We start from the raw sequence: 17,137 nt of genomic DNA, 5'->3' as shown, positions 1-17,137 counted from the left end.
GTTTTGATGGATTATTCCCCTTGTCAGAACTGTCACTTTCCTTCTCCACACCTGGTCATTCTCCACAATAGCTCTGAAGTTCCACTATGGCTACCATTCTTTCTTGCATGTACAAACAACCAACCCAACAAAATTAAGTTTCAATTCTTTAATTAGCTACTCAGAAAAATGTTCCTAAATAATCTCAGGTTTTTTTATTTTTCAATAAGATACTGCCATGCAGAGAGCCTAGGAATAAAAGAAGCTGTTGTAGCATAATGCAAATTCTATTTTTATCCTCAGTAGTTGTTATTTTATTTTGTCACTGAATCATGAGTATGTGTGGGACTACACAACAAGGTGAGATGACAAAGTGGAAAGAGTAAGAAATTCAGCCATTTGAAAACCTCTCCTCTATCAGTGTTTAGTTTTCCAACTATCAAAAAAAATGAAGCTTTTGTATAAAACTGTGAGAACTCAACTAATACAGCAGATCTTAAAACAGGTCATATGCTGTGAGCCTTCTGCATCAGTTGTAATAATACAATGCTGTTGTATCACAGTGAAATATGCATTTTAGTGCAATGAGTTAAATGTTAAAATGCTTTGAGGTAGTAGCTTTGGTAAATGTTGGAATTTTAAGTTATGACTGAGGGAACTAGTTGCCACTCCACATGTTGAAGTCCTTTTGAAGTCATAATTTTGAGGTTTTATCAGGTTTCAAGTTTTAATTAAAAAATTTACATATGTGAATAGCAAAAAGCAAGTAATGTTTTACAGTGGCATCCCTATCTAACAGGCAGCTCTGTGTAAAAGTGATTTAACTCAATCCCTAGGCCACAGCTGATTCCTCAAGCATTCCTTTTTTCCTCCCATAAGATACCTTAGATTGTGTTTTAGATGTAGAATAACCTGTGCCACTCCATCCTCCTATTGTTAAAGGATCAGACAAGTATTCTGCCTAGAGACCGTCTCAGGGAAGCTGGGCACGTCTTGAACAGCCACACCAGAGGGAAATACATGTTGGGTGGCTCTAATGCCTTACCACTGGAGGCAGACACCCTGCTGTATTTAGGGAAAACTGTTGGAAGGGACTGCAGAATGTACAAAGAACGAGTCTTTTCATTTCAAAAGGAGCTGGGATAGGCAAACATGCAATAGATTAGCATATCAATACACAGCTACTAAGAAATAAGCTGTTCATAATACGTTTTTCTCTCATCCAACCTGTCAAAAGTATACAAGTGTTTGGTCAGCAGTCAGGTGCAAATAACCCCCCCCAACATAAGGGCAAACGGCAAAGTAAGGGCTAAGATTAAAAACTAATTTTTAAAAACTTTTAATTCATGTTATTGCCTCCTGGGCAACATGTTCTATCAGTGGAGAATTTGCTGAAGTCTACATCGATTACTTGTTACCTCTAGGGGGACTGCAGAGAACCTTACAACAACAGTATGAACTTAATTTACACGGTCTCTTGAACAAACAAAACCACAAGCATTTATGTCATAAAACTTGTAAATTCTGTTATCTGAAATGGAAAGATTTCAATTCTGCAGACTATACAAGCTATTATGAACTAATTGTTTAACAATTTTAATAATTATAGTACTAATGAAAAATAGAGGGAAATGGTAGAAATAGAAACCTGTTTTAGACCTACTGTACCTTTAAAAACTGTATTTTTTTTTGCTGAACACTTGCAGTCAGTATTGTATCAATTGTATCAAACAAACTTTTCTGAAGGCCAGTGTAAAAACATTAACCTTAAAGCTATTTTTCCTTAACAGTAGTACCCTAAAAACCTCACACCAATTATGTTGTCACAGTTTGCAAGAATATATTTAGATCCCATAATGAAACAAAATCACATGATTAAGCATTTTTTCTACTTCAAAGTCTCTGCTCAAAACTTACATAGTGTCCTATGGTACTGGCATAAGTGTCGGCAATCCAGGACATCTCCCTTTCCCCTGTGCTCATATCAGGAGCAGGCACATCCACACCAGGTCCTGTTGGCAACAGTGCAAACAGCTTTTGAGGGTCCAACATGAATAGTTATCTTCAGCCATTATTCTCCTGGGAACTGTGCAGGCCTTGGCAGAGAAGAACTGTTTTCCTGTTTAATCCTCAGTTTATTATGCAAGCAACATATTCTTCTGGATTCAGTTCAGGTTTAGATACTGCATCACACATTTCTACAATGCTGTCAAAGCCTCCAACCTTCCACATAAGCCACTCGATAAAATGAAGGTCAGTTTGTCAATAAAAAGTCAGAGCAAGACAGTGCATTAAAAGCTTTTTTTTTTTTGGTAATCACTGCTGTAACAGGGAGAGTGCTGTCTAGGTATGATTTCTATGTACTGTGACATTGATTAGGTTCTTTGGCCTTAGAATTTCTTTTTTGTTCCTGGGTGAGTTTAAAAATCAGAGATAGGCTGTTCCTAGTCATTGCACTGCAGCACGTGCAATTTACAATTTTAGCATTTACTTCAAGAAAGAGAAATTAAACTTTTCTTGATGAACTAAACTTTTGAAAGAACTTCCACACATCTGTTGAAATAGTAACAAATTCACTCCGTTTTTTCTAGATAACTAAACCCAGTATTTACCCATACTATTTAAGATCAGATGGACTTGCTCAACAAGATTTTAAACACAGCTCTGCCTCTATAATTTTTTCCTAAGTATTTTTAAAAGGTTTGTGAAAGCTGTGTAGCCCCAACCATAGAGCCAAAAAAGAAGAGAAATTTAATCAAACCATTTTAATTGTCACTGAACTAGCAATCAGTATAGCTGGCATAGTGTATAGCATTACCTTAGTCACATCAGTAAGTATGTTTATAAAGAAGCTTAATTTTAATGATAAGCACTCTGGCTGGAAAAGCAAATGACAAACACTCTAGCTGAAGAGTAAGAAAAAGCAGATAAATGGATATACATTCCTGGGGCAGTTAGACATCAGGAGTACATGGCAGACTAGTTACATGCCTCATTGTTTATTTGAGTAAGAACCTCCTTCATGTAAAGCTCCGCCCTTTAATTACAAGTCGAGCTAGTAACATTCAGCTTTCTCCAGAGACTTCCAGCTAGCAGCTCCAGACAGCAAGGTATCAGAACAGCTCAGGGCTGAGAGTCTGAATGAAGCACCTACTAACATTACAGAAGCTGAGGTTCTGTTACAACAGGCTCCCATGCTGCTTGCCTACGCTCCCCTTGCAGCCTGTGGTTGCCATGGGTGAAGCCATCAACTTTTGCTGGGGTGGACCTTCTATTTCCTTCCTCTCTTTCCTCAGATATCTGCCAAAAACCTCAACTGAGACTACAGGAAACAGTAACAGTAAAGAGTTTGCTATTAGAGATTAAAATTGCCACAAACATGGTCACAATTTCATAATTTAAGAGAAATGTGTATCATTTTGGATACTGTGACCTCAGCTTTTGTGGCCTCTCGTAGCAGAACAGCCACTAGGAAAAAAGTTAAGACAGTTCTCTTTAAAATGCACTAAGATGCAATGTCTCAATTCTTTGTGGCTCTTTGCTGGAAGTTCTGTGCCCAAATTGTTTCCAGCTCTCAAAAACACTGTTCTTTAAGGACACTACCTAGTGGACACTGACAGTGCAAAATAAATCAGGTTCCTAAATTTGCATAGTAAAGCTGCCCAACATACCAATAAATCCCTTTTTTGCCAGCTCCATGGTAAACCTTCTCGTGATCTTTTCCAATTCATTGTCCTATAGAGAAAATGCAATAAACATCAGAGGAAAATATTAGTGTTTACGAGTACGTGCTAGAACTCAGCCCAAGCACAAACAGACACCCTCTTCCTCTAGAAGAAAGAATGATTCATAATTTCTATAATTTATATGCCACTCCCTAACAGACTGTTGGTATTCAGGCAGCCCAAGAAACACAGCTTTCTTTCTGTACATTCTGATCCATGACAGGTCGGGAGCGTGGCACGGGAAGAGCCACCTGTGCTTGCAGTGGAGGTTTCCAGCAAACAGATCTGATCTCCTGTGTGAGCAATTTACAGCCAGCAGCAGCAGTAGCTGGGCTGCCAGCTGTGTAATCAACACAGCTGAATGACTTCACCCAAACCCTTACAGGAGCTCTGAGCTTAGAATATCTGTTACGTGTTCTAGTGTCCCTCTCTCTACGAGTTATTTTAATTAGGGCAAGAAGGCAAGCCTGCAGTAAACCTTTCATAAGCCAAGTTAGTTATTATTCACACTGGAACACTGCATACGATGGTTTAATGGAGCATAAAACTATTTATCAAAATAAACGAAAACATTAACTTTTTTCCTAAGAGTAATTTAATTTAAGCTTTTATTAACAGTATCGACTTCAAAAAAATTTCAGGTTCAAAATTATTTGTAGTTTCCTGACGTTCAGGAAAAAATTTAGAAATTAAATAATTGAAGTATTCCACCTCTGAAACACAGACATTTTAAAAATTCTTTTCCTACCTATTGCATGCACGGGCTAAATTCAGCATAGGCAGAAGTGGTAGGAAGTTTTAAGTGGTCAATAATGCCCTTAGAAGAGCTTTTTTAACTGGCTGGCTTCAGTACTGCAGATAACCAAATTTTTATCTATGATTAGGCTTACTGTGTAGTTCTTGGGATTGATCTTGACACCAGCCTTTGCCCCACCAAATGGCACATCTACAAGAATGCAAAGGAAAATCATTTTATTTTTTCAACAATAAAGGCAGAACACATGAGTAATATGTGTAATTCTATCTTTGATTTTGGCAGTGATTTTGGTTTTGCCACATTTAAGGCTTCTCAAGTGTAAACTAAAATCTGATCTAGGTACTCTTGTAAAAATGGGAGATATTTCAAGGCAGCTTGAAAATGGTCTCTGAAACTCTAAAGTTCATGATTTAAATTTTCTATGCTTCAATCTCTTGTCCCTGGCACTTGTAGAAACAGTTTTATGATTTATATTTTACTGGATTAGCTCAAACACTTTACTCTGGAAGTCCTATGTGTCTTTATATACATTAAGAAAGTATTTTCTTTCTTACACATAATGTGCAGATTCTCTCCAAACTCCTCTACAATTTAGTAGCTGTGTATGAACTGTACTTCTTCATAACCCGTAAAGGAATTTTATCCTTCTTTCTCCACAGCTCCCCTGCCTGAATCCTTTACAGCCTCCATCTGTTCCCCCTAAAATTAGTCCCCTATTAATCCAAGTTTGTCATACTTGGATTTGAGTTCAAGATTCAGTACTTTTATGGGAGAGGGTAGCTGGCAGAATTTGGACTCTCCAAATGAAAATGCAACTTTATTTAAGTATCTACAGTAACAGCAGAGGGAATATGTATTATTATTTTGGTTATTGTATGTTTTTCCCACCTTGCTACAGATTTTACTTAAAGATTAAAATTCAGTTTAGTCTTTTAGATTTTTTTTTTGCTGTAAATTACATCAGTACTGATTGAAACTGAAGACTGAAATCTTGCTTGAAAAACAAACACTTACCAACCACAGCACATTTATACGTCATGAGAGATGCTAAGGCTTTCACTTCATCCACACTGACATCCATACTGTAACGAATACCTGCAAAAGACACATGAGAAAAAACAGGAATTCACTGAGCAACTTCACAGGTATTTAAAAATCGGGAAGGATAATTCTACATCGAGTATCTATAACATTCAAGTATGTAATTTATCAATTTACTTGCTTTAAGATTTGGAGAACAAGTCCCTGCTATCTTACTTAAATATCTATCTTTTACTCAGCAGAAATGCAGGATTCCAGTAATTCCCTACTGAGTAGCTTAACAGCAGCATTTAGTCTTTGGGAAAAAAGTGAATATTCCTAGTGAGGAAGACAAGTCAAGCTGACAGGTAACTAGGACTAGAGTTTTCAAGAGGCTGATAAAGCTCTCCAGCATTCCATAAGATCTTTAGCTGTGGGCTTCATTCATTGTATATACAAGATGAACTTTGTTCCTGAACATCAGCACAGGTTACAATCCAGGTCTTTTTGCTGGAGTAATACAAGCTCCTGTTATAAGGCTTGGTTTCAAGGCTCTGGCTGCTAGACACAGCCATGTAACAAAAAGCAACAAATCACTCTGCTAATTCATTTTTTTTCAAAACATTTTGAGATAACTCCAGCCCACCAAGCTTGTGTGACCAGGCCATCCATCCCACACCCACGTGGAAGCCAGCCCACACCTGCATTCCCTGCTCCATGTCATTCAGCAGAGCTGCAAGTGTGTGCTGACACATGGTGCCAAGTGCAAATTCAAATTGTTGTGGGCTGATAGCAGCCCAGATGCAAAATGGGTGATCCCAGCACTCAAGAAAATTTAAAACTGAGAGGAAAAACACAAAGGCAAGGAGATCTTTCACCTGCCCAACTCCTGGGTTGGAGTTGCCCAATAAATTGATTGAACTCAGTTAAAATTCATGTATTCTGAAGGTAGCTGCAGAGTAGAAAATACTTAACTCAACTGACGGGACACATAGACAGAACTCCAGAAGCCTAAACATGATGTTTAAGATCAACACAGTGCCCAAAGTCATGTGGCCACAGCAAAAAAGCCCCTACAGCTGTATGTTTGTTTCTATTCCAGCTTTTCCTACATAACTAAGCATGTAACAGAGCCATGAATAATTTATTATCTCCATCTCTACTCCCCAAATCCTTGGCTGTAGGTTGTGCCAAGCTGCACGGTGGTTTGTAGTGGGCACAGAGTGTCCTTTAGATGGCACCACAAATTTCCTATTATGTAAAGAGAAGACTATATTCAGGTCCTTAGGAGTGAAAAAAGGCCAGCATACATTATCTAAACTAAAGTGCTGCTATGAAAGCCATTCCTGAATGCTCTGGAAACAATCCCAGTTTCAAAGGAACTGAGCACTGCTCAAATAAAGCTGAGGGCCAAGTGCTGCTTTCTTATGTGAGTTCAATCACTAAAAGAAAGTACCATGCCTCTGCAGAACAGAATTTAAATTTGTTGTGTATATGGGGGAAGGGTGGTCTCCAAAAGCAAAACTGCCTAACTTGGGTAGCTGCAAGGTGTTCATGTCTGGGCTTTCAATCACCTTCTCACAGGAAGTAATATTCAAAATTTAAGTGGAATCTATCAGAGCCCTACAGACCAGTCAAAGTTACAACATACATGGGTTTTTTTTTTAACATGTCTTACTCTGATCCTTCAGAGGAGTAGTTATCCTTCTGTCAAGCTCCAAGCAAGAACACCACCACCTACAGCACTGACTGTCCTGCCTGAGGAAATCATTCCCTCTTGGTTGAGCAGGTACTCTGGCCACAGGTCTCATCAGAGTATTGCTCAAGCCAGCCAAGTTTGAAGTCATGGCCTGTGCTGGCCAGAAATGAACTCTGCCCCTCCACCCCCAGGTGAACTAGATCACTGTGTATTTATTCAACCCATATACTTATTTAAATTTCCAAGGTGTGTATACAAAGCAGTTTTGCTATAAATGTACTCCTGCAGGCACACAAAATGTTGTTTATTGATATATGGAAAGTAGCAGGGAAACCAAATAGTTAGGGATAGTCATCTTGTATAGTTCAAAGAGAGAAGAAAATTAAAAAAGGAGAGGGAAGCCTCTTCTGCACATCATATGGAAGATAGCATCTGAAGAGGTAAACAAGCAGCAGTTTAACCAGAACACTCAAACACATGTAAACAGTTAGATCTCTGGTTTCCTTTTATTACAGTCAAGGATTACTATTAACTTTAATGTAATAATTGTAACTTTCATACCAAGGGAAATAGGGAAAAAGCCCCAGGACTAACTAAGTACTGATAGGCTTTTAACTGAGCTGCCTATTTGTCAGCCACACCAGAATAAGGCAAACTTTTATACTTGAGGCTGAAACTGTCCTTTTCTGGACAACTTGACATTTCTGAGCAAGATTTAACTTCTTTTCCAGGCTTTTAAACAGTTGTAATTGAAGTGATTTGACTGGTGGCTTTATCTTGGTAAGTGGGAGACTAGTCAATTCTGAGAGTTGTGCTGACTTCACTGGTTACTCTTCTCTAGTTTATTTGGTAGAATTGTTCACTACAGTGTCAGGTGAAGTTCATGGTGTAGATCCCAGGTCCCCAACAGGCATGATGAGTTTTTCCCTTTGGTGGCAGGAGCACAGAACCCTTCAGATGCACTCACATTCAGCCATTTACTGTTTTCCAGGAATTGTAATTACTCTACAGGAGGCCCACCTCTTGACAGGGAAGTTATTTGTGCTAAGCTGTTAAGACTGATGAGAAGCAGGCATCTGAGAATGCTGTACATTCCATCTGCAAGCGGATGCACAAAGATAAAAGACTTACTTAATTTCTATTCTATTTGGACATCATTGAAATTTAGTTTGACAGCTTCCTAATTTGGCAAGAGGAGAGTATTGCCGTGCATTTTTATGGCTCTTTTGGCAGGGTTACTATGCATTCAATAGCCTGAGTCTAAAAATGGACCATATACAGAGATAAAATACTGGGTTTGGTTTTTTTTAAGGTTCTTACTACATAAAAGCAAATGAAAGTTACTGTTAGGCAGCAAGATAATTTTTTTAAACCCTGGCAAGTCCCACACAGTAAGCCTCGGGAAACTTGTGGCTTTTACAGCAAACCAGCTACAGAAAAAATAGTTTGAAGAAAGCCTCAAGTTACAATATGACTCACTGCCATGGAAAATACTTTTCACTGGAAAACATACAAATTCTTGTTCTAGTTGAGAATTCTCTTTCCTTGCCACACCCCAAGAAGTTAAACAGCATGCTAAGAGAAACTTTGTTTTTCTATGCACAAAGGTTTCCAGATGAGGAAATGTTTTCATTTTAATTTTTCTTTAGTATTGGTCAGTCTAAAGAGAAGGATTTATTATCACATTGTTGTGCTTATACTTTTAAAACTTCTTTATGATCTGTATTTTGGAAGATACAATACTTCACTCAGTTACCTCTTGCACTGAGTCCAGTAATTGTTTCCTCATGATTTAAGCTTAGATTCTTAGATAATGCTACAGATTAATTTTCACTTTTCCAAATGGAGGTAGAAAGCACTTGAAAGACAGTGTTCTTTTTAAATATATGGAAAGTAGTAACTATCAGTAAGACTGTATTTTGGATTCTGTCATAACAGCAGTTGGTTATCATTTGGATCAGCAGGTTTATAGTAAGGATTTTACCAACATCCACATAACAAAGACCTTGATTTCCAAGAAAACTGGTTACACATCCTACTACATTTTACATTGTACAGATTTCAGTGTGTTCTGTGATGTTCAGTGTGATTATTATGCTTTCTTAGAAAACCTGATGTACAGAACTACCAACCTTTTAAGGATGACTACTGCCTTTTTAGTATGCCTACAAATCTACATTTAGGGAAGTTAGTTCTCTATTTCCTGATCTTCTAGTGCAGTGATCTTAAATGGTACTACCTACGTATGCCCTGACCACTAATGAGCATGAAGTATTCAAAGTCTCAAAACTGAAGAGTTGCCATAGTAACAGTTCAGAGCAAAACCCTTGGTAAACTACTCCTCCTGCACTAAATTATCTTGCAAATCTTAGCAAGTCTCTCAAGTCCCCCAGAACCTTGAACACCTTTGCACCTCAGCCTAAATTATTAATATCTAACCAGGGTTTCGTCCTGCTTTGACTTCAGTGTTTTCTTCTAGCTGTGATGATCTTGTGAACTTTGGAACTAATTTGGGTCCTCTACAGATGACAGTTCTTGTTAGGATGGTGCATTTGTTCAGCTCATGTTTATTTGCAAAGGGCTTGCTCATCAAAAGCAGCCCTCCAGAGCAGCAGCTATCCTATACCACCCATACAGCACTCAGCAAAACAGATTTCATGATCTCCTTCGAAAGTTTTTAGGACTGATTAAAGCCATATTCATCTCCCAATTAGTAAAACTGGATTCTGTGGTGGCTCTGTGCATTAACAGCTTGCCTGACCCTGTCCAAAGGCTGCAGTATAAGTCTGGAGCACAAGGAGCTTCAGTAAAGATGCTCGCCTCGTTCAAACTACTTCACAAAATCCACAAATCAGTCCCAGCATTTACTGCAGTGCCTTAGTTACTTAATGTTTTACCACTGGATTATGTATAACATTTTCATGTTTGGTAAGTAAACAAGTGCAATTGTGGTTGTACTGCTATCAAACTCTAAGTAATCACTGATACCTAACTCAGTAGGAACAGATCTTCCAAGCAATCCTTAGACTCTTTCAGAACAAGCACATTTTTCTAGATTCAGAAAAACAATCCAGCCTTCCCTAGAAGAAAACTGCTTAACCTTATTTAACAACTTAGAAATTGTGGTACACAGCACAGTGACAAATTTGTCATTATTGAAGACAAAGAAATTCTAGATATCTCTAACAAAGCAAGATGAGTAATTCAGTGCTGGACAACAAGAACACTGTACACCAATCAGCAACAAGAACTACTAATTCCTAAATTCAATTCACTAACTGCCAAGAGAGGAGATAAAAACATTTATCTCTTCCCACACAGCACTAGCCAGCTATAACTGGGGGCAGGAAAGAGATTCCCCCATGGAGACACTCCACCATTCTGATTTAAGCAGCAGTATGTATAAAGTGACCATAAGGTACTCAACTAGACAGAATACTGCAGCATACCACTTCTTGTATGCTTTTACTAAGCTCACTTATACTTGAAATATACTTAAACATATACACATATGTTTATTGTGCTCCATTCTGAGAATGCTGTGTTTTAAATGTGAATATGGCAAATTCAGTATACCACCAGGCAAACACACAGTACCTGAATTTATGCACTTAGAATATGGCTATGAAGTAAAGTCTCTCACCTATAGAAGTACCTCAGCCCTACCTAAAGGACTAGGTGGCTCACTGAACTGCACTCAACACTGTAATAACAGGGACTGAAACAGAGAGATGCAGTGAACAGCTTCCACATCAACACTGACACCACGCACACGGGGAGGGATGGGGTGTGTGCAGAGGGCAGAAATAACACACAGGTCGGCCCTGGCGGGTCCAAATGCCACAGGAGCCACAAAACAATAACCCACCACAGTGCTGACATGAAGCAGGCAAATTCTATGCCCTTCCCAAGAGGCTAATTCCTGACAAGGCGGAGCTGTTGCAATGCATGCAACAAAGAATACCTGCTAGGATCAGCCAGAGAACAGGAGGGAGACTATCACACAGGAGATTCCTCTCCTCACCACCCCCAACACATGTTTATCCAGAAAGCCCAATGCTGAGAGAGGTATGATCTCTCTATAAATAGACAAGGAGCCAACAGTAGCAAGTGAAAACAACTATTTAAGATCAAGGACAAAGCTGGCTACCCCACCAATGGTATGAGCTGATTATATGAAAAAGCTGAGACTAAAAAGATTCATAGCCAGAAGAGCAAGGCAAAGCTTCCTACAAGAGGATCTGAGGTAAAAACATAAACCTGATATGGTTCACTGAGCATTGCAACTAGTTTAATAAAGTATAGCAAAAGCACAGGATACTCACTCCTTTCCTTTTTTTTTTCCAATTTGCAACTTAAATGTATATCCACTGTTGCACTAATTGTAAAGTTAGTTAAGCTACAATAAGAGATCAGAAACCTATGAAAATTGGTCAAAGGTTGGACTCAATATTAGAGGTCTTTTCCAGTCTTAATGATTTTATGAAAATAAAGCATTTGTATAAGCTTTAGCTATAACACTGCGTTATCACAATCAGGCTAATTACCTTTTTTGTCTTTTAAGCTCTCACACTCCTTTGAAGTTAGATCAGTTTTCATCTTTTATTTCAAGTTACTGATGGTCTGTGTTATAGTTCCACCTGTGGTATGGTCCATAGGGTATGTTTCCATGTCTTACTCTGAAAGACTCCTGGGCCAAAGACATGACCTGGTAACTTTTACCCATTCATCACTTTGAAAAGCAAAGCCATCAATACAACCCCAGGATAAACAGCTTTGCTGAAGCAAAGAAACCTTAGAGCTTCTTACTACTTCTTACTTATCCCTCTTACAAATGGAACAAACAATGTCATTATAGCCAAAACAGCACACGGGGTTGTACTGGTCCAACTCCTGCACATACAGGTTTTTCTTCTGAAAGTAAGGCTACCATCATCATGTATGAAACAAGATAATGTGTACAAGAGAGGATATCTGGGCACTGAGAGTAGTTAGTGACAGCCTTAGACCTCTGCAATTGGAAATCTGTGGCAAGGGTAGCAGGAACAAAAGTCCCCTTATGCAGTAAAACTCATTAACAGGAACTTATAAGTCAAGTGAGAAGGATAAATCTTGAGAGGTAGAAAAGCCAGAAGATAGCAAAGTTTTGCAGTAAAGAACATTTCCTCCACTAACTAGCCAAGGCAGCACCACACAGCAAATCAGATTCATTCAAGTCAACTGACCAAATAAAGTAAGACTCATTTGCCTTTATATAAAAGAGTGAACTTTAAAGTAACGTATGAAAAAGCTTTTCAAAATTCCTGTGTAAGTGAAAGTTAGACTAAATCTAGTCTAGAACTAAAGATGGTTGCAAAGCCTTTCTGCAATGAGGAAGCAGCTGAGACTTGGTTACGGCAACTGCGAGCACAAACAAAAGTTAGGCTGTTTCCCAGCTCTGATTCATTTGGTTTCATTTATAACAGACCTTTTGGACAGTTGGTCAACATGAAAAGCCTTTACAAAGTTTTAAAACTATTTAATAGCTTTATCCCTGCAGTAAGTGCTGCCTAACAAACATGAAGTCATTTTCATGCTACTAAGCAGGTAGGAATTCAGTAAGTTTATTCTCTTTTCTTAAACTGACCCATGAATGATAAATGGCCATCAGCAACCACATAAAAAAAGCTGCTTAACCAGTTTCACACCTATAGAACCCGATGAAATTATTTAGAAAGATTCATTATTTTAAGTAGGAACTGCCAGACTACTTTCCAACAAAGTCATCTGTATTCAGACATCTCATTTCCTGTACCCTATTTGTTTTAGTTCTTTAGGCAGCTGTCAGTGCAGTGAACAAGAGCAGCTGTGGTTTCCTGTTAGTGCTGGCCACTGGCATGCAAGTCACTGCACAAGCAAAGGAAAGAGTGATCTGACTCACAGCATTACTTCAGCTACCAGGCAGCATCAGTCCAGTTGTACAAATACTACATTTGGATTGTAAGCACCTTGAGTTCCAACACAAGAAAACTGCTTATCCTGTGTTCTCAATGGGATGAGGAGGCATCTGACTGATTTTTCCCTTCCAGAGAACAGTTGCATTGCAGAAAATGGAGTCTTTAAAATGTGAATATACTGTGAGACCTACCACTTAAATGGGGATATTCATGACTGTTCTGTAAAGATTCCTAAACCACAAAACAGAAGCACACAAAAGGAAAAAGAATTACCACTTTCTCGAGTTGCAAAGGTTTGCAACCCCAAAGTAGAATTAAGGATTGACTTCTACATTAATAGGTAAGTGCCACATTATTCAATAAGAAATGTTATTTCTGGGTTCACTGAGGAAGGTGAAAAGCCCCCACAAGAAAGCCCCCCTGAAAAGAAAGCATGTTTCAGTACCTAGTGCCTCTTTTCTGGAAAAGAACTTCTCTTGACCCAAAGCAGAATCACCTGCACTATCATGTAGTGACAACTATATCCAACACAGCCAAGCTGACTTGTGTTCTTACACCTGCTCTGGGGGAAGAGAAGAAAGTAGGATAAGCCATTAAACAACCTCCTATTTTCATGAACAATGCTTTAGATTGTTAGAACTAGGGTACTAAGAGCATTGTAGTTCTTGAATAGAAATGTGACGGTCAAGTATCCCACCAAAGTGTAGAAATTTGCCAATCCAAAAACCATAAGACTGATCCTGAATTTGCCCTCATCTGGCTGTGTCAGAGAAGCCAGCAGAGAAGGAGCTGCAGAAAGGCTACTAGTCAAGGAACTGATCATGTCTACCAGCAGATATCATCTGCACACACATGAGAGATTTATAAAGATCAACCTTGCATTTAAAAGTTTGGCCCTTTCCATATTTGGGCTGGACCACTAAGCAGGGATTGAAGTTTCACTGCAAAAGAGAATGAGCAGCCAAAGAATTTAAAGATGATATCCATGACAGAAGGAACATAATCTAAATGCTATACTGTTAGCTACAAACAATTAGTAGAAACAGAAGATGATGCTAAAGTGCAGATAATTAAAATGTTCATCTAGATTCTGTTTCCTTAAGTAATTCAGCTGACCTCAAGTTTAGAGCATTTAAATCAAGGTTTTAAAATTTGATTTACAGTATAAACTCTTCATTAGTTCATGGTTAAATCTGTAAACGTCCTTATGAACAAAAAGGTATTCAGAAGTAACATACAATCACTAATGCAGTATTTTGGTATGGATGTACAAAAAGAAATTAGGAACAACTAATGGAAGGCAGCCCATAAAGGCCTAGAAGTATTTGTTTTCCTACATTCCATACTTGAATCTTAAAGTGTACTTTGATAATTTGTCTAATCTGCATACAGAACAGTATTTTAGTGTTCTCTAAACAGCATCTCTTATCCTTCAGTTTATGTAAACCTCAAGAAAGACAAGAAATGAGCTTTTAAAGCACAATGCTCCTTGAAAGAGTGACAGATATGACAAAGCACCCCGATTTGCTAGTGATTACCTAGCAGTAACTAAACACTATCTAACAAAATACACATCCTAAAAACAAGGCAAAAAAAAAAAAGCAGAATGGGGAACCTCACTTTACCAAATTTTACTTCTCAGGAAGCGCAAAGTTAAAGGTCACAATTCTGCATCTGAAAAGATCTGGAAGCTGTGTTCCTCCTCCTATTCTCCAAGCCTCCTGCTTGCCAACTCACCCCTTCTTTTAAAGGGTGGCCTTATGTCCCTTGCTGTTTCTGCACGGTGAGAATCACTTACACTGGACTCTGGAGTCCACAGTGTGTGGGACACTCACTTCAGCCTGTTTTCCCATTTCATACTATTGTATGAATTTCGGGTTGTATTTCATTGCATTTGTGCTTTTATTCCTGCAGAATCTACTAGGATTCTAGTTTAAAAATCCCTTTTAGACAAAAGCTCAAGTTGTTGGTGCATTTTGGGTGGATCAAATGTACTCTAAATGCTGAAATATGTTTACCACTCCTTTGCAGTTTAAGTAGAAATGTTCTACTTCCTCACACTTTTTTTTTCATAGCAGGTTTCAAGCAGTTGATCAACTCTTAACATGCATCCCATTTAAATTTAGTGGGCATCCAAGATCTGTCATCTGATAGTGGGCAAATTCCTAGAGAGCATTAGAAGGTGAAATCTATTAAAGATCTGAAATCTATTAAAGATGCTGAAGAATAGAAATATCATTTGCAATTCCTTCCCTAAATCCACAGGGGGTAGGGAGCAGCAGAAGAAGAAAGGGACAGTCTGTTGAGACTTCCTCTTTCCTTTAGCTGTCATTTTCAATTGCCTTGAAATTTACAGTTGTAACTTTCCATAAGTGCTCCACAGTTTGTTGCAGTGTCAGTGCAGACAGGCATAACAAATGCCACCAAAAATCAAGAATTCTGTTGAGGATTTAGAAGTGTAGGTATCAGAACAGAGGATGTCCAATCAGCCACCTGGTGGGTTTTGTTAATGTACAGTGTTATAAAACACTGTATAATTGTTTTGTTGTGAAAACACTAATTCCTTCAGTCCTGAGCAATAACAATGTGAAATATTAGAAGCCATCATATATTATCTCATTACTTTGTTTGCCACTGAACTGTATTTTGTTATACAAGCAGGGATCTTAAGAGTAACACCGGCTGTACAGCAAAGGACTTTTTCTAAGCAGCAGCAAAGAGTAACTTAACTTCAGCAGTGACAAAACAGCAGTGTAATAACCATCAGTATTTTAAAAGAAATTATAGTAATGGCAGAGAAACAGCAGCTCCACAGAGTAAGCTTCAGCCACGCCCAAGCTGAGACTCTGATGCTGGTCATTCTTTTATCAAGTAAACACCCCAAGTTGAGTTAGCCTCTTTTGGGTAAGAATTAAACATGTCACAGGACACTCACTACATATTTGATTTTGGAATGTTAGGAATGACATTAATAGGACAGACTATTTGTGCTGCAAAGAGACAAATCCCCATGTCACATATACACACCAGCTGAACTGTCACAGTTACCTAAGAACACCTTTCCTACCCTAGTCCTGAAGTTAGAGGTCTTCATTGATAAGAAATCATTTGCTTTCTGTAACCATCATTATCTACCACAAAGCTGGTCTCCATTGAAGAAAAATAAATGTGTTTACAGACTATAGAAGCTCTGGTTTGAGCCACAGTCCTGAAATGGTTTCCAATACCTAACTGTCCATCCACATAGATCAGCGATCTTAAATTATGCTGGAGGACATCTGTACTTGTTTTTCAAGGAAATACCATCTATCCCAGACTAAAAGGGAGTTTGATTCCTCTGAGATCACAGCCGATCCCACCAGAGCCCAGCGGGATTCACCCTCCCGGTCCCTTGGCATGTGTTGGTGTCACCTATGCCGAGCTAGGCACTCCTAGAAAAATCACTTTTGTCTTCCTGTGTATCCAGCCGGTATCTGGCTACACAGTTAACTTGTTATCAAAACTTGTTATTTCTCCCTTTGCTGTGTGAGCATTCGGATTTCGCCAACACAGCAGGTAGAGCGCTAAGGGACAGCGGCTCCTCCAGCTCCCGACTCAAGAGCGGGCACTCCCAGCGTGCTGTTCTCACGTTTCCCAACACACACTACCGAGGTCTGAGTCACACCGAGTTAAAATCCGGCGGGCGCTGCCCTCGCACCGCTCTCCTCGCCCCGGGCCAGCCCGGCGGCGGCTGCGGCCAAAGGCCCGGCCGTGAACCACCCGGGCCCGGGGTCACCGCGGCGGGGCGCGGGGCAGCGCGGGGACGCGCTCTGCCACCTGCCTTCCCCTGGTACGGATGCGCCGCGGCTGGCACAGGGAGCGGCCGCCTGCCCTGGTCCGGGAGGGCACCAGGGACAGGCCGGCGGGGCGAAGGCAGGGCTGGCGGGCACGGGCGGGGCGGTTGGCGGCCGCGGGCCCGGCGCCCGGCCTCCGCGGCCCGGGAGAAGGCAGGCGGGGGCTCACGCTCCACTTGCAGGGCGTG

At 39.6% G+C, this 17,137-nt stretch overlaps 1 protein-coding gene across 1 annotated transcript in view; it reads right to left on the bottom strand.

Annotated features, from left to right (window-relative positions):
- Positions 1 to 17,137, bottom strand: part of GLUD1 (glutamate dehydrogenase 1) — a 29,003-nt gene extending 11,866 nt beyond the window's left edge. The window contains exons 1-5 of the mRNA XM_029963173.1: positions 17,125 to 17,137; positions 5,476 to 5,560; positions 4,595 to 4,650; positions 3,651 to 3,714; positions 1,897 to 1,991 (exon numbers count right to left, since the gene is read on the bottom strand). Of these exons, the coding sequence (XP_029819033.1) occupies positions 1,897 to 1,991; positions 3,651 to 3,714; positions 4,595 to 4,650; positions 5,476 to 5,542 (282 nt within the window). The 5' untranslated portion in view covers positions 5,543 to 5,560; positions 17,125 to 17,137. The remainder of the gene's footprint in view (positions 1 to 1,896; positions 1,992 to 3,650; positions 3,715 to 4,594; positions 4,651 to 5,475; positions 5,561 to 17,124) is intronic.

The sequence above is a fragment of the Manacus vitellinus genome, unplaced genomic scaffold (assembly GCF_001715985.3).
Source record: "Manacus vitellinus isolate BGI_N305 unplaced genomic scaffold, ASM171598v3 scaffold_54_pilon, whole genome shotgun sequence".
NCBI classification, from domain to species: Eukaryota; Metazoa; Chordata; class Aves; order Passeriformes; family Pipridae; genus Manacus; species Manacus vitellinus.
The sequence above is the reverse complement of the archived record's forward strand: the minus strand, read 5'-3'. Positions and strand labels throughout refer to the sequence as shown.